The sequence below is a fragment of the Perognathus longimembris genome, chromosome 6 (assembly GCF_023159225.1).
Source record: "Perognathus longimembris pacificus isolate PPM17 chromosome 6, ASM2315922v1, whole genome shotgun sequence".
NCBI classification, from domain to species: Eukaryota; Metazoa; Chordata; class Mammalia; order Rodentia; family Heteromyidae; genus Perognathus; species Perognathus longimembris.
Window position 1 is genome coordinate 74,444,313 of NC_063166.1, and position 22,787 is coordinate 74,467,099.

At 42.9% G+C, this 22,787-nt stretch overlaps 1 protein-coding gene across 1 annotated transcript in view; it reads right to left on the minus strand.

The window, feature by feature from the left end:
* Ptprt (protein tyrosine phosphatase receptor type T) overlaps positions 1–22,787 on the minus strand; it is a 688,872-nt gene that overhangs the window by 245,710 nt on the left and 420,375 nt on the right. The window contains exons 10-11 of the mRNA XM_048349408.1: positions 1,758–1,959; positions 272–374 (exon numbers count right to left, since the gene is read on the minus strand). Of these exons, the coding sequence (XP_048205365.1) occupies positions 272–374; positions 1,758–1,959 (305 nt within the window). The remainder of the gene's footprint in view (positions 1–271; positions 375–1,757; positions 1,960–22,787) is intronic.

A 22,787-nucleotide genomic window follows, 5' to 3' on the forward strand; every position in this document is an offset into this window, starting at 1 on the left:
TCACTGATGATCTTGCCAAGAGATTAGGTTCCTAACCCGACCAGCTACCCTTTCTACAAATGTACTTTCAAAGGTTCTCTCCCAGGCCATCTCAGGTCCCAAGAGCATATACCCCCCAGGCTATACAATCATGGGCAGAGGGACCCTCTACGTCTCAGAAAGTCTGGCTTCTGGTCTACTTTGTCCCTAGGCATTGCCAGTCACAGGGTTCATCTGGAGGTGTGTATGGTACAGAAGAGGAATGCAGCAAACGAATGAAGACGCTCCTCACCTGACAGGGGCTCCCCGGGACTGGGCGGGTTTCAGCATCACAGTGATGGTGGTGTCCGTTTCGTTCAGCGGGCTGTCGGTATCATATTCGGGCATCGACGGAGCTGAGCAGGGAACAGAGATCAGAGGTGAATTCACACAGGTCGCAAACCTTGTTCACCTTGATGCCATCCTTTAGGACTCTCCAGATGACCATAAAGGGGGTGGGCTAGAACTCCTGGACACGAGGCTCTGACTTCCTACCTGCCTGGAGGTCCCTGAGAGGGACAAAACCTGGACAGGGCTGTTCATGGAGCCTGATGAATTAAAAATTTCCTCATCTACATGGAATAAAGATACACAGAGGAAATAGAAGTGCTTAATAAAGATATGAAGGCAGGGTTCACTTTGGTAAATGCACTTAGATGTAAATTGAAGCAATGATGAAGTAATTATGCTACTTTTTTTTTTCCATGAGAACCTTCTCCACATCAGGAGTGTGACTCCATTTAATCCATTGTGAAGATAATTTAGCCATTTGTATTAAGAGCTATCAGGACCCAGATCCTCTTTAATCCCATTTTTCAATTTTGGAATTTAATCCTAAAGTTATAATCCCCATCAATGATTTAAAACTTTAGTTTGTAACATGTTTATTGAAGCACTATTTTATGAAAAACATGGAAGTACCAAATACATCCAACCACAGGGGAATGTTTAATTAAATTATGTCCATTCACTTGACAGAACTTTATAATGAAAGCAATGCCGCAACATGGGAGATGCTTATGGGATAAGGATAAGTGGAAATATTAAGCCACAGAAAACATCACGAGTCTTACATAACCACATGCAAAATGTGTATGCATATAAACTAAAATTGCATAGATATTCTGAAAACTGAAAGTGGGAAAAAAAAAAACCATGCAGAGATTACTCTGTTCTAATTGTGGCATGGAGAGAGCCCTGTTGGTAAAGGGAGTTTGTTATATGGGGACATTGTAGAATGCTTCTCATTCATAATTCATTCATTCATTCATTCATTCATTCATCAGACATTTTGTGAAAACATATGATGTGCCTTACACTAGATAAAAGAGTTATTTATGAAAAGAAATTTATAAAACAATTTTGTGTCATCTATCCATGCATCTATCCATTATCTATCTATCTATCCATCTATCCATCATCATCTTTCTCCGTCTTTGTCTCTCCCTCTCTCTCGTGCACATTTGTTCACACTACTTAATTCTCCCTGTGGAGAATTATTTGATGAACGGCCATGTAATTAATGTATTATTTCATACTTTAGGAAGGTTATTGATTAGATTTTCATCATGGGATCACAGCAGTAACCCTCTAGGGACTGTATCATTGGCATTGTTCCACAACCATGGAATGACAGTTGGCTCTCTTCCTTTTATTCTCATGAAACTTCAGAATGGGTGGTGATGGAGGTGAGAGAAAGAGGGGACATCCTTCCTTCCTTTTTTTTCTGAAAGCCATACCTGAAATCTTGGTGGCAATCCGAGTAGTGACTGGAGGTCCAAAGCCCTTGGCTGTGCTGGCCTTGATGGTAAAGGAGTAGGTGGTCCCTGGGTAGAGACCCACAAAGAGGTGGTGGGTTTCATTCCGGAGTTTGAATACTTTGCCCCTCTGGCTGGATAAATCAGCAGTTGGGTCCAGTGAGCCCACAGCCTTGTAGTTGATCTGTAGGACAAGATAACAAACAAACACCTAAGTATCCCCATGCAGAATGCTTTGTGGAGCTAGCTCACTGGGGAGGAAAGAAGAAGGCTTGGGAACTGAGGCAGCAATTCCACAGAGCTGGCTGCCATTGCCCACCTTAACAGAAAACTGGCTGTGAATATTCCACTGCTGACACCCAGAGCAGCCCTGGCCAATCAAGAATCAAAATCTGAGCCCCAGGCATCATCTCAAATTTTCTACTAGTCACATTAAAAATAAGAAAGTGAATTAATCTTCATAATAGATCTTATTACACTCAATATATCCATAATACTATCATTTCAACTGGTGATTTATGAAATGAAATAGGTCACATTCTATTATTCATTTGGAAGTCTCACAGATCTGGTGTGTCTTTAACCCTTACAGCAAGCCTCAATGTGGAGCAGCCGCATACCAGAAGTGTAGTGTTTCCCAACTTGGGGCACGAGAACACACTCTGGAGAGTTTGGTCCAAGTGTGGCAGTCTGACATAAATTATGGAGAAGGTCTGTTAAAAATTCAGATCATGCAAGATACTCCCTATGAATGTATGAAAATAGAACAACAAAATCCACTAAAATGTTTTAATGAAAGAAGGAGGGGGATAAGAGAGTAATAAAAGAAGTGAATTTGACCAAAGTACCTTATATGCTTTATGAAAATAGTACAGTGAAACCCTTATGTACAATTAAGTAATACTGATTTAAGAGAGAGAGAGAGAGAGAGAGAGAGAGAGAGAGAGAGAGAGAGAGAGAGAGAGAGAGAGTAATGCCAGGCACACGCGGCTCATGTGTATAATCCTAGCTACTCAGGAGTCTGAGATAGAGTCCATGGTTTGAAGCCAGCCTGGGCAGGAAAGTCCTTGAGCTTCTTATCTTCAACTAACTAGTAAAAATCTAGAAGCAGAGGTGTGGCTCATGTGGTAGAACACCAGTCTTGAGGGAAAAAGTTAAGGGACAATGCCCTGACTCTGAGTTTAAACCTCAGTATGAGGTGTGGGGGGGGAGGGGGAGTGGGAGAAGAAAGATAGTCATTCTCATTTTATTGATGAAGAAACTGAAACTCAACTGGAAATAGCTTCCCTTAAATCGACACTCTTCTAACTACCAATCTATGGAGAAAGCCAAGTTTTGTGTTTTCCAATCTATTGCAGGTAGATAATTACCTAAGACCACATTCCCCATAACTTAGCGTATGAGATCAGTAATAACCAGCCTGTCTGTACTGGGAGACACCCTGCATCTGTCTTCTACTATGACATAGAGTAGTTTCACAGCAGTGTCCAAGTATAACAGTTTTCAAGTGATCATTCACGTTTCACACTTACTCATCCATGAAAATAATTAGCTGGTGTTGGAGCAGCACTGCTTTTGTGGATCACAATTTGAATACCACATGTTTAAATTATTAGGATTTTTTTCTTTTCCTTCTTTCCCTTCCCTCCCTTCTTCCCTCCCCACTTCCTTCTTTTTTTTTTTGCCAGTCCTGGGCCTTGGACTCAGGGCCTGAGCACTGTCCCTGGCTTCCTTTTTGCTCAAGGCTAGCACTCTGCCACTTGAGCCACAGCGCCACTTCTGGCCGTTTTCTGTATATGTGGTGCTGGGGAATCGAACCCAGGGCCTCATGTATACGAGGCAGGCACTCTTGCCACTAGGCTATATCCCCAGGCCCCCCCCCCACTTCCTTCTTTACAGTGCTAGGTCAAACCCAGGGCCTTGTGCATGGTAAGCAAGTGTCCTATCACTGAACTATAGGCTCAACCCTCGATAGGGGATTTTGTTATTTGTCTTATCTCTTTTGTTCCAGTAAAATGGAAACAGATAAGCAATGACATAACAGGCAAATGCAGACATAAGGATTTTAGATTTTTTAAGAGTAAATTCTTATTTAAGAATAAAATATTGTTATTTTCCCAAAACATAGAGTTGGATATCACACAACAGCTTAATAAAATAAGGCACAATATTTACTAAGGAGAAATTCTCATAGAAGATAGGTTAATGCAAGATTGAAATGTTTTGATGTCTTAGAGGAGGGGTAGGAAGTACTCAAGGTAGTTTAAATATTTTTTAGGGAATTTACCATTATAAGGAAATATGTAAATTTGATACAATAAACTATAGCTTATCCAGGAAATTGAAATTTTCTCCTTGAATCATATTGCTGAATTGCATTTGTTTTTACTGTTAGGCTTTAATTATATACCTAAAAAGTCCTAAATCAAAAGATTTCAAATGTATTAATTAAGAAATCAGATCATAAATAGTCATTTGACTAAAGGTAAAGTAAAATATATTTTTTTAATGATCTGTTAATAACTTGAAGTCTCCAGCTTTATGAATAAAGTTAAAAATACTGGTTATTCCTCAAGTTTCTCCTATTATATTTTTGTTTATCATGAACATGAACATATCTGTTTGTTTGTTTGTTTGTTTTTTGTCAGTCCTGGGACTGGACTCAGGGCCTGAGCACTGTCCCTGGTTTCTTTTTGCTCACGGCCAGCACTCTACCACTTGAACTACAGCACCACTTCTGGCCTTTTCTGTTTATGTGGTGCTGAGGAATTGAATCCAGGGCTTCATGCATGCTAGGCAAGCACTCTACCACTAAGCCACATTCCCAGCCCCTATGAACATGTTTTTATTAAAGTGTATTAAGTCAGATGCAGATGACTCATGCCTGTAATACAAGCTGCTCAGGATGCTGAGATCTGAGGTTTGTTTAGAGGCCAGCTCAGGCAAAAAGTCTATGATACTGTTATCTGCAGTAAACCACCCAAGAAATGACAGAAGTGAAGTTAGGAATCAAGTGGTAGAGCGCCGGCCTTGAGTGAAATAGCTAAGGGACAGCATCCTAGCCCTGAGTTGGCCACAGTATTGGAAATAATAATAATAAAATAATAATACATTCAGAGAAGCATCAGCTAGATGCAGGTTTTTGCAAAAGTAATCATATAATCCAAGAAACAGAATATTCCAAGACCCAAGACTAAACCCTGTACCTTTGTCCTACCCTCTCTGCCTCCCCCAAGCAAAGACTGCCTCTATTTCATTCTGATAGCATAGACTAGTTTTGCCTGCTTTTGAACAGGATGTAAATGCAATCCGATAGCCTGTGCTCTTCCTTTTCACATTAGGTTTGTGACATTCATCCATGTTGTCACATATGTTGTAAATCACCCCCTCTTGCACTTATTCAATAACCTATCCCTGACACTGGACTACATGCAGGTCTGGACTACAAAGCCTGGGCCTGTGACTCTATCCTACACTGACTGGTTGGCAGACATGGGTCATTAGTAGGAGAACACATTCATCCATTCTCTAGTTGGATCTTTCATAAATGTGTCTCCCATACTCCCACATTCCAGGCCCTGGGCTTCAAAGGAGAAGCCAGACCTTGCTCTCAAGTGTCTTCTATTCTAGGCACAGGACAGCCGGCTCTACAGAGGCTTTGCGTCATTATGTTCGGTCAAAATGTCTCATACTTACAAGACAGGCAAACCCAGGACAATAAAGGATGTTCACTAACTTCACTTCAAAAACAGACAATTTGTTCTTTCCAGTGGCGGCACCCAGCAGGCAATTCCTTCTCCTGTACTGAGCAGTAGTTCATGCTATATGCCCAGGGATAGAGGCTAGACCTGGCTCAGAGCAGGGTGAGTGCAAGAGGAGAAAGGCTGATGAATACCAGCTCTGTGCAAGCAGAGACGAGGCATGCATAGCCACTGTGCACGTAGCCATCACTTCTAGGTTATTCTGATGCTCTCTGTTCACAGCCTTCTTGTCTACCTCAGCCCAAATCAGAGGCAAGCACCATGCACAGGCTTCCACCCCTGTATGCGTAAGAATTTTCTGGCGAAGGTTCTCCCAGAGACTGGCAGAGGTGGGGAGGGCAGTGGCTGCTTAAATCCCCCATGTTGCCTTCCCACAATCCTTTGAGGAATTTAGCTCTACTTGCTACTCAAAGTAAAAAAAAGAGAAAAAAGCTTGAAAACACGATGATCATCAGTGACTTCCCTTACTCTTTCCCATAACTTATTTCTTAAGATCCTTAGTACCTCTCAGTATTCTAGTCAGCCTCAAATGCTTATGTTAAGGTCTTCTGAGCAATGCCAACACAAGACAGAGAGCTCTCTTGGGATAGAATGGAAATATGAAGGATGGTAGAGTCAGAGCAGAAGAAAGAGGTCTCTCTCTGTGTCTCTCTGTCTCTGTTTCTCTCTGTCTTTCTCACTCCACCTCTCTCTTGGTTCTAGGTAGAGGGAGTCCTCTGAACCAAAGGCCTTAGGTGAGGAAAGACCAAGATGGAGGGCAAGAAGGGTGAATGTGGCTGGTTGCTTGTTTCCTAGCAACAGGAAAAGGGACATGGTCAGAGTTGTACTTGTGGCCCTGACCCCAGGCGTACCATTGGGAAAGGATGTGCCTCCGCATTCTCTCACAGTTTGGTCCCAGTCGCCCTGTCTGGGCTGATGGCATTACATTGATATACAGACACTGGGAGGTAAAACTCATGCCTTATTTACTAGCCAGCTCCTTTCCTACGCTCCAAATTCAATCCAAACGCGACTCCATTTCCACGGAGCTGTCAATATAATATACCGCTCTCCCCTGCTCTCCTAACCTTTCCTGGTATTACAGGATCCTCACTTGCTTGTAATGAAACACTATGAATAAATCAATGTATGTTAATATAGCGTGTCTTCAATTTTTTATGAAGGGCCTCACCAAATCTAATTCTCACTGCTTTGTCAGAAACAGTCTTTGAAAAATTTAACTCGCAAGTTTTACGAAGTTAGTGGGGGATCAGGCTGGGGAGAGGAAGAAGAAAGGTGAGGAAAATGGAATGGGATGACGCGGTGGCCCTAAATGCATAATGCAATACGAATCTCTGTTTGGGAGTTAAGCAAAGGGGAGATCTGTTAGAATAACACACACACAATAAAAGTGGGGGCCAGGCACTATGGGCTCACATTTGCAAGCCTAGCTGCTCAGGAAGCCAAGATCTGAGGATCACAATTTGAAACCAGTCTATCAAGAAAATCTGTGAGACTTTCATCTCCAGTTAGCTACCAAAAAGCCAGAAGTAGAGCTGTGACTCAAGTGGTAGAGTTCCAGCCTTGAGTGAAAAAGCTAAGGGACAGTTCCCAGGCCTTGAGTTCAAGCCCCAGTACCTAAATGCAATACAGTCACACAGACATACAGACAGACAGGCAGACAGACAGACAGACACACGCACATGCACACACACACACACATACACACACAAAACCTAACATTGGAAGATGCACCCATGACAAGAACACCATCTTGTCATGTATACCATGTCACAAGCACCGAAGACCCTCATGTAATAAAAGCCATCTCATTTGACCCTAAAAAAAATGGTGCTCATTCTTCATGATAGTTTTTATTCCTCAGCTGAGAAAAACAGAGGCTCAGCAAGGACACAGTGGCCATGTGGACTGGAATGAAGCAGGCTGAGATCACTACTGTGAGTGGTGGGGCTGCCAAGAAAGAGCATTGGAAACTCTCTCCCACCTCTGCCACCCCTACTGTCCCAGCTTTGGGCTGGTACATGAATGTCAGAGTCCCTGTGTGAAAGAGACACAAAGCCAGGACAGCCTGGAAGGAGCACTGGGTCATTCAAAGAGGTCATCCACAACAGGCTGACTCCAATGGAGGAACCCTAGTATGGTTCTGCCAAGTTATATATTTATACACAAGCAGATGACAAAGTGTGTCTTGTGTATGCATCATGACCAATGATTAAGTAGAACTGAAAATCTAACATTGAGTAAATCTGTAAGGGCAGCAGTGATGATTGTGGAAATGGAGTCCAAATCTGTCACCTAGAGCTTGATATTCCAGAACCATCTTCCTAACTCCGCATCTGTCTTCATGTCAAACCCGTGGGCTGGACCAGTACCCTAAATTATCCACCCCTCTACTCCTACCTTTCAAGCTCATACTCAGTCTCAACAGACCAGAGACTCAATAGAACAGAGATAAAACAGACCAGTATTGCCTACCCATTTGGATAAAGTGTTAGCTTTGTGTCTTTAAGCTTAAGAGATCCACTGGGAAAGGGTTCCTAGCCATGGTCTTTGGCATGTGGGTGGCTTTAGAAGCAAATAGTGCTGACTGACTGGCTCAAGGTGATCTCTGGCTAGAAAGCTTAATGTGGGCTCTTTGTCTTCCTGAATATTTAAAAATACAGCTGGAATCTGTCCTTTCTGAAGAGCAGCAGGAAGCACAGATGTCTGCAGCACACATGCTAGGAACTTCTGGGTCATGGTGGTCCTTTTTCCTAGATTGCTGAGGACAAGTACAACAGTAAAGTGCGTATGGCTGGCACTTACACCGCGTGGTTCTGGGTATGGCTAAGGCTATTAGCCAGCCATAGCCCTCAGGGACCTGAGCTTCAGTGTAAACTCAACTTCTTGCTTCTGCAGAGACTGACTTGTTCTTGCACCCTGATAACCTGCTTCCTGCTGGGCACTGTGCTTGTTCTGGGGAGGGGGTGGTACAGACGAGGAACACACAGCTTCTGAATTGGAGAACAAACACAAACATGGGGGGATATTTCAGGGAGCCAAGTTCTTGAGGAAGACAAATCTGGGAGAAATTTGTTTAGTCACAGACAAAGAAAAAGACAGCTACCTAGAAAAGTTACAAGAGTACTGAGCTTAGTCACTTGTCCTGATCTCTGGAGGAATACAGAATGTTCAGGGAACCTTAAAAAAAAAAAAGCCCAGGCTCCACTCCACATAAACAACATGTTAGGCTCAGGGCATAGGGTATAGACACAGTTACAAAGCTACCCAGGGCATTCTGATGGACAGCGAGGATGGTGAAGCAGCGACTTAGAGTATAGAAGGGGCAAAGCAGAGGAATTGAGAGGCATCTTGTGCTGAAGAAGGCTTTCTAAAAGGGAAAATGGTAGGGACTGGATCGCCATAGTGGCAGGGTTGCAGATGGTAACCATGAAGTAATACCAAAATCAGGCCTGAAACTAAAGAGGGGACACTTGCATTGTCTCAAACTCTCTCCTCCCAAGCTTAGCAGTTATTGTTGTGTTTTTCTCTAAGACTATACATGCTTTGAAGAGTTTCCTTTCTGGAGGCGAAGCCTGATTCCCCTTCTCCTGGATGTGGGCTAGACTGAGTGATGCATGGAAAGGGGAAAAGAACAGGAGCTTTTACGTCAAGAGACCAAACAAGCATGCCTTAAACAAGGGATCAAGGTATGCAAGATCAGAAACACGTCATGCCGAGATCATGCATCTCCAGATGTGAATGATGGCCAGGGAACACATCCTCTCATCTTCTTCCCCTAAAGAATGAGAAACACCAAGAAAACCAGCCTGAAATCCAACTAGCATTTCCCCAGAGCATCAGGGTCTTAGAAGCCAAGAAGAGGTCGAAAAATGGGCACTGCATACAGAAACAAGAGACATGACAACTCCTCCCAGCTGTTACGTGGGAATGTGGGGAAGGAAAAAGAAAGGTGTAGAAAAATGGGGAGAACACACAAAAGAAGTCTGGAGCCTAGTCAATGGAATGCTCTATTGGGAACGTCTTGTTTTGAAAGATATACCAGGCTACAGAAGGTATTACTATGAGAGGAAGTTTGCATATAGTATAGAACTGTCTGTGTTTTTGTCTCAACTGCTCCATAAATGTAAAATTATTTCAGAATAAAATGTTTAAGAAACAACAGAAATTGGCAGGCTGAGATCTGGCACCTACGTGAGTCTTTGGGACTATGGAATTACATCATCTCCAACAAGTACTCACTGAGCTTTTGAGTGTGTGCTTGGCAGGTGCTGAGCCCTGGGCCAGCCTGCGGAAACTCAGTCCAGAGAGCAACGTAGCTACAACCACTGAGAGCCTGCGCAAAGGCACATTAGATTGTTCTTTGGGACTGGGATGTAACTCAGTGGCAGACTTAGCATGTATGGGGCCCTAGGCTGGATTCCCAGAGAAAAGTTGATCATCACTCTGAAGGAAGGAAGGAAAGGTAGGTCTTGGTGAACTGAGAAAAGTGATCTGAGTCTCTGGGCCAGGAAGCCTTCAGCAAAGGTGTCACCAGGTGACAGGAAGAAGAAATGGGACACTGGATCTTGGAGGAAGAGGAGGATGAGGAAAATCGCTACTGACTTATGAAATTCTTTTGGGTGAATGAGAACAAGGCATCCATCAGTCTCCAATCCCCCATCTCAGACCCTTGAATGTCAGTGAACTGAGGGTACCTTTGTGAGAAGACCAGATACGAAGATAGGACTTTTTTAGTGTCTAGTCAGACTTTTCCTTCTAGACACAGCCCAGCACTTAATAGATTTCCTTCCCTGAGTTGGTGTGAATTTGTGCATCACACAAACTATGCAACTGTATGTGGCATTCCTGCTGGGGTCATCAGCTCACGGAAGACTTTATATGGCTACACAAGTGCAGAGATTTTACCCTAAGGATACAATAGAGTAATAAAGAGGAAAGGTTGGCTATGGAGAGAGACACAGATCCATAGCTATGGTTTTGAAAGTGTCTGGCCCACAGACAAGAGAGCACCAAGAACCTTCAAAACAGACAGATTTGTGAGTCCATCCCTGACTTGCAGATCAGAATGTGAGGTCGGGCCTAGAACCTATGGTTAACAAGATCTACAGGTGATGTGAATACTTGCTGACTGAAGAGAAATCCAGTCTCAGATATGGAGGGGGTGGGGATGTCAAGTAGTGAAGTAACCAGAAGGAGTATTTGCTCTCTGAATGGCAAATGACAACAAAGTCTTGGGTTCAATTAGATGCTGAGAGGATCCAGGTCCAGGGGGTCGGGGGGACTGAGAGCTGCCATCTTGGATGGAGAAAGAGGAGGCTTCTGGAAAAGTAGGAATAAAATCAAGCCGATGCATGGTATCAGCCCGGCCTGAAGGTCAATGCCTTCTATTCCAGAAACCACTGGGGTGACCTGAAACTGTCATTACTGGCCTCTTCCCTCCCATCTTGCTGCCATTCCATAGGGGAGAGCTATGTGTCACAGCCTGGCAGAGGGAAAACACCAGAGCTTAATTGTGCGGCACCTGTGCTCAAACCCAGCTCCACCACTCACCCGGAGCTGAGGGCTCAAGCTGCGTCTTCAGTCTACAGGCCTAAGTGTTCTGAAAAGGCCACATGTGGCAAGAACAGCTCTGCCCAGTGGCTGCCTTGCTTCTCCTCTTCCTAAAGCTGCACCTCAGCGTCAGAGGCACAGCCTCTGGCTGGGGGTCGGGGGGGGGTGTTCTTGGTTCTCCCTTCTTCCTCAGCATGACCAGCTCAGGGACTGACACTAAGACAGTCCTGCTGCAGTCCTGTGAGGTGCTGGTTTTGGTTCACCAATCCCAGGTGTGGCTGCAGTGCTGGTAGGTTGGACCAGCCTAGGACTTGCTAAATCCAAGTGATTACTTTTTCTCTGATTCGAGTTCATTTCCTAGTGACTTTAAGGTCAAACAATAAAAAAGGAAAAGAGGAAGAAGAAGTAGGGAAGGAAGGAAGGAAGGAAGGAAGGAAGGAAGGAAGGAAGGAAGGAAGGAAGGAAGGTAGGTCAGATTCCAGGCAGCTGAGGTTTACTAGTACTGGCTATCCAGCAACCAAAACTATAAGCCAGGCTTTGCACCACAGTCACACATCTATAATCCTACCTACTCAGGAGACTGAAATGAGAGGATTAATTTGAAGCCACCCCAGGCAGAAAAATCTGAGAGAGACTCTATCTCCTACTAACCAGCAAAAGGTCAGGCTGGAGGCACGGCTCAAGTGGTAGTGCACCAGCTAAGAGCAAGCAAACTGAGTGAGCATGAGGCCAACAATTGTATATGTTTACAATTCCCCTCTCCTTCTCTAAATCAGCTCCCAAACAGGCTTTATGGGTTCCTGCCAATAGATGCTTTTTCCACCAGCAACTCCAGTACTTATGAGCTAAGTCCATCTTCCCTCCTCTCTTCCCCTTCCCCACAACAGAGGAACATTTCTACAGCTTCACACAGAACCAGTCCATACACAGGGCTGCCCCCACCTTGCATAGCTCTGAGCTCTTCCTTCCTAAACTGTTGTAATGCAGTTTAATAATATGAAGCTTACACCTCCTCTCAGCTTTTAATCTCACGCTGGGGTATCCGGGGTGCTATGATTTTGTCATTTTCACAGAAACCTTCATGTTTAATGAGTCTGTCTAGTGATATTCCCAATGGCTTTTTAGCCTGCCCAGCAACACTTCTTGGGTTTCTGAATGTAAGTGGCTTGCTTTCCACCTTCTCACCCAGCTGGTTTCTATTTTGCCAAGTTTAACCTGGTTAAATTGCTAAGCTGCAGGACTAACTCCTTCCCAGTCAGCTTCAGGCATGCATGAGAGAAAGCAAATGATCCGTACCACCTGCCTTCCTGGCAGAGGCGACCTGGGAAGACTCTTCAGGGGAGCAGAGCCTGAGTGCTGCTGACTTTACTGCTATGACTGTCAAGCACCTGGCCTGGCTCAGAGCAGGAATCAAGGTTTATTGCCCTTCCTTCCTTCCTTCCTTCCTTCCTTCCTTCCTTCCTTCCTTCCTTCCTTCCTTCCTTCCTTCCTTCCTCCCTCCCTCCCTCCCTCCTTCCCTCCCTCCCTCCCTCCCTCCTTTCTTCCCTTCTTCCTTTCTTTCAAATTAGGAATGAATAGGTGCTATTCCAGGAGGCTAAGGTGGGAAAGATGGAAGTTCCAGGCCAGCCCTGGCAAAAGATTCATAGGGCCTCTGTTCAAATCAATAGCTGGTTGTCTGTCATTCCCACTGTATGGGAAGCACAAATAGGATCAGGGACCGGAGTACAGCAAAATGCGAGATTTCATCTCAAACATGACCAAGGCAATAAAGGGTTGGGGTGCGGCTTAGTGATGGAGCACCTGTCTAGCAGGCACAAGGTTCTGAGTTCAAACCCCAGTGCTGACAAAATAAAGACTAAACATGTAACAAATCCTGATGTGATACAGTTGGAATTTCAAACGGGGTCATTTTGATGCCAATTTCCTACATTCTCTATCCTTCCCTTGCCCCCCAGATCAACCTGGTTGACCAGATTGGCAGACCCCAGGGCTTGGTGGCGAGTCTCTCTGAACATGCCTCCCCCAGGAGGGTCTTGTGGAGCATCCCCTGCTAGACAAACTCACACCTGTATGGTATCTCTGGCTTGGGGAAGTTCCTCTTCTCTTGGGTTCAAGTTTGTAGATCTGCTAAAGAGGAGAAAGTCCCTCTGTTCCTTTTTCCATGTGGGGTGGTGTGTAAAAAAATGATGACAAAACATTCTTCTCCTCAAAATGTAAAATTTATTTCTCCTATCTTGAGTCTCTGAGGCTTGCTTTGGCTAAGAGAGTGAGGAGGAAGTGATGTTGCATGCCATCTAAGACTAGATTGTCAGCAATAGCTCAACAGCTATGTACATATGATGCTATAAGATGAGGCTAAGCAAAATGATGCAAACAGGAGGATTTTATTGTCGTTATGTTTAATGTACTAGGTGAATTTCTTTTGGTGTACCCCCTGTGGTCAGTGTATATGATTTTGGTACGCTGGATATAGTACATATGCTGATCTGAGCTAGGGAAGGGAAAGAAAAATGAAGGAGGGTGTAACAAATGTACTCACTACCTTATTATGTAACTGTACCCCCTCTGTACATCACCTTATCAATAAAATTTAATTTTAAAAAATGAAAGTTTTTTTTTAAGACTAGATTGTCAAAGACATTGTAGCTTCTGCCCATGCACAGGGACACTCAAGTTGACAGCACTGCAGCTGCTGTCAAGGAGTCTGATGTACCTGAAACAGCCACGTGTAAGAAAGGCACAAGGTATGTGTAGAGGCCATATATGGATGCTCCAGTTCCCAGCTCAGTGGACTCCTGTCTTCCAACCCCAGACTGGGCATGCGGAAGCCAGCAGGCAAATCCAATACTTAGCTCTATAGTCTTTGTGGCCATGTATATATATTCAAGGGGCTCAAACCATCCAGCTCTGGCATGTTCCTTCTGGCTCAGAGAATCTGCAAGCTACGGTTTGGGGTAGTTTGTTACCTAACAGTAGAACTAGAAGACCATTTATCCACTGGACTTGAGAGTTTCTTAGATATTTTTTTCTTCTCTTTCAGATTCCCTAAAGGAAATTGCAGAGGTTCAACAAATATATGTTACTTTCTTCACTAAGTAATCAAAGTTAACATTGCCAGTAATGAGAAGTACATATAGACCTCAGGTACCTCCTTGATACAATACTTCAGAAGGGAAGAAAACTTGAGTAAGTTGGTTTTTTCTGGGGGGGTGGGGGTGCTAAAAAAGCATAATCTGAACCTAACTGTAAGAAGATAGCAGCAAAAACTAAAGCACAATCTACAAAGTCACTGATCAATATCCTTCAAAATGTCTAAGATCACAGGACACAGGGAGGAACTGTCCCAAATGGGAAGAGACTGAGGAGTCATAACAATCAAGTGTAATAGGGTCCTGGATCGATCCAGGATTAGAAAAAGGACATTAGTAAAGACCAAGGGATTCACCTAGACTTGCAGACGACAGCACTCCGTCTTGCCATCTAGCTCATAGAATTCATCAGTGCTAATGACTGTCCTCACATACTATGGTCCTGCATGGTGGCCGGATCTGCGGGTATATGGTGGAGATGTGGAAATTCCCATACTAATGTCACAACGTTTCTGGAAGCCTAAAGTCATGTTGAAAGCATGTTTATTTTCTTAAACAGAAAGTGTTTAAAAACAGGTGCTAAGTCTCATTCCATTGACTAAGTCTGACTATTATGGAGACACAAAGTCAGAAGCGAAAGGCTCAACCCTCTGCTCCCCATGTGGTTGTGGCAATTACTTACATAATTGCCAACTTACTCCAGGGTTACATCCCAATAAACCCGTGCTAAGTTGAACAAATCATGAGTTGAGATGTATGCAATGCACCTAGCCAACCAAATTTCATAGCTTGGCTTTAATGTACCCAGAACACCTGCCTACTGTTGGGTAACATCATAGAATACCACCAACTTTATAATAAAGCATCGATTTGCTAATGTGACTTGTTGAATGCTCTACAGAAAGTAAAAAAACAACAACAACAAAACCCAGAGTGGCTCCTTGGGTCTTATTTTGCACCATTGTACAGTCAGTCAAAATCTACTAAGTGGAACCATTGAAATCAACATGTCATGTATTACAACAATAAAAGTAAACAATTCTTACCATTCTAAGCATTTTTTTCAAATACAATTCAATCAACATTCTCAGCTTTATGAGATTATGACTATACCTATTTCTACTTTTCAGATGAGGTAACTAAGACATAGGGAAAAAATTTTTTTCCAGAGTCTCTAATAAGAGGTTAAAAAAAAAAAAGCACCTAGGCTTGGAATCCAGGCAATGCGAAATTAGAATTTACCTGCTTAACCCTATATACTTGTTTCATTATGAAGAGCTGCCAGTCTTGCTTCCTGAGCCTGGGAAAACAGAAATTCTACCCTGAAGGATCTTGGACTAAGAACACACAGCCAGAGCTCATAAAGATGGAGAGAGCCCTTACTTAGTTAAGTTGGAAACAAAGATGCCAAAATTAAGGGAAACTAGGATTTAAAAGACTTTGAGAGTGGGGAAAATTAGAGGACTTGAGGCTAGATTGAATTTTCCAAGCACCCCAGGGGTTTTCTCTGACAAAGGTGGAGTTTCCTGACTCCTTGTCAGAGGCAAAGGCAGGGGGGAGGATCAGAAAGGCCTTCTAAAGAGAAATCCATTGATTACATAATCACACATTTTGGGTCGGTAAAGGGCTGCAGACTGAAGTTCCACTGTATTGCATTTTTCTTTCACTGAATCTTTTTCCTCATGAAATTAAAATAGAATTGATTTTCTCCCCTAGTATATTAGGCATCAGGAAAGGAATAAAGGGGCAGGCTTATTTAAGAGTGGACCATCAATTCCACCCAGCAGAGCAGCATTTGTGAGATGTTTATCAGTCCCCATTTATCAGGGGACACTTGGGTAAAAGCCTATTGGGGGGTGTCTCCTCTTTTCCAGAATTAAAAAACAAGAGTTTTGTTTATTTTCTTAGTTAAATGATTGTTCATCTAACATATCTGTTTAGCATCCTGGTCTCAATTAAAAGGTCCTTTTCCAGCCTTGCCCCTGTGGTAGTTTCCTAGGAGTAGACACACATCAGGTGACATTGCTATTTATGGAACTGTCATTGCTGAGCAAGTGGCTTTTGGGGGGACCTTTCTATCCTGCAGTGGCCCCAGGCCCAAGGCAGGGTCCTTTGTAGACGATCACAGCTGGAGTATGCTTCCACAGTACTCAGAGAAGGCTGAGGTAAGAGGAAATGGATGCTCCGAGAGGCTAAGAAATGTCTAAGGCCACATAGTGAATGGTTTATCCTCCAGGGCTAGCTTATGGGATTACCAAGCAGCATATAGAAGGAGCTAGAAGACTTGGGGATTATCCTGACAGCCTCCTTTAGCAGATAGATGGTCCTGCAGAGTAGCCCCTTCATGAGAGACAGAACATGAGCCTCATTTGTGTGTGTGTGTGTTTGTGTGTGTTTGTGTGTGTGTGTGAGAGAGAGAGAGAGAGAGAGAGAGGCATATGGAATTAATTTGAGAAATTTATTTAACCCAAGATAGCCACAATGTTATTATTCCAGCATATCATAAACACAGAATTATTAAGGAGATATTTTACACACTGTTTTTCCTGCAGTGTTTGAAATCTGGTGTGTGATTTACACACCTTGCTCCTCTTCACTGAGACTAGTCATACCATACACTGCCAGCTCTGGGGAGCCACGTGTAGCTGTTGGTCATACACTGAGGGTCTAGACCAGGGGCTCCCAATACTTTTTCTCTCTGTTTTTCATGATCAAGTCCAAAAGAGTCTCTTTAGCTTTACTTTCATTATTCAGTTCCTAAGATTTTTAACTCCTGGGATAAGCTATGTAGTTGTATATATTCAGACAACTCTGTGTATTTACATAGATGTCTATGCATGGCAGTGTAGCTGTCTATGGCCTTTATGCAGAACTGCTACTGTATATCAACTCTGTAGGTGGATGGCTGAATATGATTTGTATACACTCCTGTATTGCATTTGTGGGCTTCATTATATGATGCATATGCACAAGAAGAAGGAGATGTTTCTCACATTCTAACCCCAGTGAGGCCCTTTCTCACGGTCAAGCAACTGTCAGGGGTGCGTGCTATCTGCCCATGTTCTCCATCCTTCTTGGGAGATTTCCCAAACTCTAGTAGATGAGACCAGGCTTCTGTCCTTCAAAACCTGGACATGGGGAGACTTCCGGGAAGACAGCAGAGCAGCTGCAGTGCACTAGCTCAGCTCCCTCCAGCACCGCAGATGTCTCACCCCATAGAAACTTTTACCACTAGAAACACAACCAGCGTAAGTTGTAACAGTACAGGGATTCTGGCCAGGAAGGAAAAATCAAGTTTGCATGTCTGAAAACAGATTCGAGCTCTGGGCGGTATCCCACCGCCATGCCAGTGTCGGCGACACCGGCACAGTGCCCATCACAGCAACCCGCACTCCACGGAGGTAAAGCACACAGCAGAGACCAGCCGGTGCCTGAGCACGGACGACCTGAAATCACCGAGAAAGCATGAGTACCCACGAAAGATATTCTCACTCGACCACAGAGCAACTCGGGCAAGGCAGCCCTGCCCCCACCGCCAGAGCAAAGCGCGATCTTTGCCACTGGCATAGGGTCAGACCAGATTGGAACTAAAGCGGGCCTGGGAAAAGCGAGGTCAAATTAGCCATCTTTGAAAAGGGCAAGAGGGACCAATCAGGGAGAGCCAATTCCGCCCAGGAGAACGCCCCCTGCCCAGGCGGGAGGCGTGCCCTGGGCCTCGGCTTAGCCAGAGGTGCCCCCGCCCTGCCCGCCGGAACTTCTAAATTTAAAGCGAAAACAGCTACCAGCTCCCAGCGGCAGGGAAACATCAGACGGAGGAACCTGAGACAGTTAAACGGTCCTGTCACAGAGAAAGCCCAATTCCCAGCCCGAAAAGGAGCTGCTTTCCAAAGCCACCTCCGCGAAGGAGGCCGCCCGGTGCAGGAGGCAGAAGCCTTGCACAGGCAAGCAACTCTCAGCTGGGTAAAACAGGCCAGAGGCGCCCCGCCCTGCTCAGTCCACAGCCTATTCAAAGGCAGGCTGTAAAGGCAGCGGCCCTGCAGCAAACAGAGGAGCAAGCTGAATTCTGCCAAACCCAGAAAATCAGGACTATAGACTGCAGACCATCATAAGGAAACCAGAGACTGGGGAAAGACGACCCAAACAAGGAAGACTGCATTTTTTTTTCTTTATCTTTTCAACATTTCTTAAACTTTAAAAAAAAAAATTTTTTTTTCAATTCGGAAACGTCGTCTTTTTTTTTTTCCCCATGTTTTCTATTTTTACCAGTTTGTTTTATCAAGTTTTTTTTTCTTTTCTGTTTGTTTGGGTTGTTCCTTTGCTGATTTTTTTAAATTTTTTTCCTTTTTATTTTATCTTCTTTTTAAAATAATTTTTCTCTGTTGTGTGCGTCTGTCTCCCACTACTTTTACTTTATTTCTCTCTCTGCGTTCTCTTTCTTTAAAACTTACTTTCCTATGAAGAACACCTCCACTCTTTTCTGCTAACTCTCTATTACCTATCATTGCAACCTTATTCTCTCTACTGATTCTACTCTTCTCGACACTTCCACGTCACTGAAACTAAACCAAAATCACCACCTCCCCTCCCCAATACATTTTACGCTATTCTCTTTACTACCTCCAACTTACCCTCCTGACTTACTGCCTGGACCTCCAGTCTCCAATGACTCCTGGTTATTGGATAGAGGGTATCCCAGCTTAATACGAGTGAATCAAAGGGGTTCATAGAGAAAGCCAGTCCTAAAAGATCTTAATATAAAAACAAGAATTGCGTATAGGGTTGTAACAGTAAATAAGTAACTACTGAATACAGGGCCCAGGATCAGTTGTTATATTGAGATTGTATTCTTTAGGAACACCAAATCTAATTTTATAGACAGGTATACAGGGTATCTGTACATAATTGTGAACTTGTAAGATTTACACAACAGTGCCTGGTAAGGGCTGCATTGGTTCTTAAACGGTGCTCACAGGTGCTGGTAGACTGGCATCCCCAATTCAAATGGGCAGAAGAAACACAAGAAAGATGGCAAACAATGAAGTCTTATCTCCCACTCAAAACAAGCAGGAAGCACAGCAGTCAATCAAAGACATAGAAGAGAACCCTCAAAATGCTCTACAAAGTCTACTGATAAACATGATAAATGAAAAGTTTGAATCTCTTCAGTCAATTATTCTAGAGCGTGAGGAGGCAAAGCAAAAATTAATGGAGAATTTCATGGCATCCACAAATAGAAAGATAAATGAACTTCAAGAGTCAAATGAAAAGATAGCTAACCAGCTTAAAGATTTGAGAGACAACACTCAAAACCAAAGTAATGAAGTTAATGAAGTAAAGAAGTCCATACAAGACCTAAGAAATGACATGGAAATTATCAGGAAAGACCAGTCAGAAGCAAAAGAGATTCGAAATCAAGTAACTAGCCTACAGTCCTGACTAACTGAAGCAGAGGATCAAATTTCAGGAGCTGAAGATTCCTTAGACTCTATGGAGAAAGATCAACAATCAATACAAATCCAGTCCAATCAACAAAACAGATCGCTACAGGAGATTCAAGACACGATCAGGAAGCCCAATTTAAGGATAATAGGTATTGAGGAAAACTTGGAGAAAGAGGTTAATGGGATAGGCAACCTATTTAACAGAATATTAGCTGAGAACTTCCCAAATATCCAGAAGGAAAGGCCTATATAGATACAAGAAGCATTTAGAACCCCAAATCGACCAGACCAGAATAGGACATCCCACCAACACATTGTGATCAAAACAGCTTCAGCAGAGTGCAAGGAAAAAATACTAAAAGCTGTTAGGGCAAAGAAAACAATCACATATAAAGGAAAAGCAATCAGAATTACCCCAGACTTCTCAGCAGAGACCATGAAAGCAAGGAAAGCCTGGAATGAAGTATACCAAACTCCAAATAAAAATAACTACCAACCAAGAATTCTGTACCCAGCCAAACTCTCCTTCATGGCCGAAGATCAAATAAAAGTCTTCCACAATAAGGAAAAACTGAAACAATATATCTCCATCAAACCAGCTTTACACAAAATCCTTAAAGATGTACTATACAGGGAAAATAATCAAGATCCCAATACAGACAGAGAAAGGAACCCTAATTAGTAAACATCAGATCAAGAAATGGGAAGACACAGCTTTAAACAAGATAGTGATAATGAAAGGAACAAACAATCATCTCTCAATCCTAACTGTCAACATTAATGGACTTAATTCTCCAATCAAACGACATAGGCTCATAAGTTGGATCAAAAATCAAGATCCATCTTTCTGCTGCCTCCAAGAGACACATCTATCCAGCAAAAGTAAACATCTTCTAAAAGTGAAAGGCTGGAAACAAATCTATCAAGCAAATGGCCCCCATAAGCAGGCTGGAGTTGCAATCCTAGTATCAGACAAAATTGACTTCAAATTAAAAAAGGTAAGAAGAGACAAAGAAGGTTACTACATACTAGTAAAAGGATCTGTCCCACAGGAAGAAATAACCATTCTAAATATCTACACACCAAATGCAGGAGCACCCAACTTCATCAAACAAACACTACTGGCTCTAAAATCACTCATAGACCCAAACACATTGATAGTTGGGGACTTTAACACTCCACTATCACCTCTGGACAGATCAACATGCCAAAAACTGAACAAAGAATCCACAGAACTAAACAATTGCATAGACCGACTAGACTTAATCGACATCTACAGAATATTCCACCCAGCAAGGACAGAATACACATTCTTTTCGGCAGCACATGGAACATTCTCCAAAATAGATCACATCTTAGGGCACAAAGAAAATCTGTACAAATTCAGAAGTATCAAAACCATTCCCTGCATTCTCTCAGACCACAACGGAATAAAATTAGAGCTCAACTCAACCAGCCACCACAGAAATTGCTACAATTCATGGAGACTAAACAACACACTGCTGAACCACCAGAGGGTCATTGAAGAAATTAAAACGGAAATTCAAATGTTTATGGAATTCAACCAAGTTGAGGACACAAAGTACCAGCTCCTTTGGGACACAGCAAAGGCAGCACTCAGAGGAAAATTTATATCTTTGAGTGCATACATCAACAAATTGGAGAAACAGCAACTCAATAATTTAAGGAACCACCTTAATTTCCTTGAGAGAGAACAACAAGCCAAACCCCAAGTCAATAGACGGAAGCAAATAATTAAAATCAAATCAGAAATAAATCAATTAGAGATGAAAAAAACCATTGAAAGTATCAACAAAACAAAGAGTTGGTTCTTTGAAAAAATCAACAAGATAGACAGACCCCTGGCAAACCTGACCAAAAAACAAAGGCAGCACGCTCAAATAAACAAGATAAGAGATAAAACAGGTAATATCACCACAGAAATAACAGAAATTCAGAAAGTAATAAGGGACTATTTTGCAAACCTTTATGCCAACAAATTTGAGAACTTGGAAGAAATGGATGATTTCCTAGAAAAAATTCATATCCCCAAACTGAACCATGAAGATTTAAACCCCCTAAACAGACCCATATCCAGTATTGAAATAGAAACGGCAATAAAGGATCTCCCATCCAAGAAAGTCCAGGCCCAGACGGATTCACTGCAGAATTCTACAAGACCTTCAAAACAGAACTCACACCAATATTTCTCAAACTCTTCAATGAAATTGAAAGAGAACGTTCACTTCCAGACTCATTCTATGAAGCCAGTATAACCCTCATCCCAAAACCAGGCAGGGACTCATCACAGAAAGAGGACTATAGACCGATCTCCCTGATGAACATAGACACAAAAATTCTCAACAAAATTCTGGCCAATCGACTTCAACAGGTCATCAAAAAAATCATACACCACGATCAAACTGGATTCATCCCAGGGATGCAAAGTTGGTTTAATATACGCAAGTCAATTAATGTAATCCACCACATCAACCGGAGCAAGCTAAAGAACCACAAGGTTTTATCTCTGGATGCGGAAAAAGCATTTGATAAAATCTAGCACCCATTTATGCTAAAAGCCCTGGAAAAACTGGGATTCCAGGGAACATTCCTGAATATAATCAAGGCAGTTTATGACAAACCAACAGCAAGCATAACTCTAAATGGTGAAAAACTAAAGCCATTCCCTTTAAAATCAGGAACAAGGCAGGGATGTCCACTCTCTCCCCTGCTCTTCAACATAGTACTAGAATTCCTAGCCAGAGCAATCAGGCAAGAAGGAAATATAAAGGGGATCGAAGTAGGTAAAGATGAAGTTAAACTCTCTCTCTTCGCAGATGACATGATCCTATACCTAAAGAATCCCATAGACTCTACCCCCAAACTACTAGAGCTGATCTAAAACTTTGGCAAAGTTGTAGGATATAAAATAAAACCTCAAAAATCAACGGCCTTTCTGTATGCTAACGACCCGAAGATCGAGGCTGATATCAGGAAAGCAACCCCCTTTGCAATAGCCTCCAAAAACATAAAATACCTAGGAATAACCTTAATCAAAGAAGTGAAAGACCTCTTTGAGGAGAACTTTAAAACCTTGAAAAACGAAATTAAGTCAGAATTAAGGAAATGGAAAAACCTCCCATGCTCCTGGATTGGGAGGATTAATAT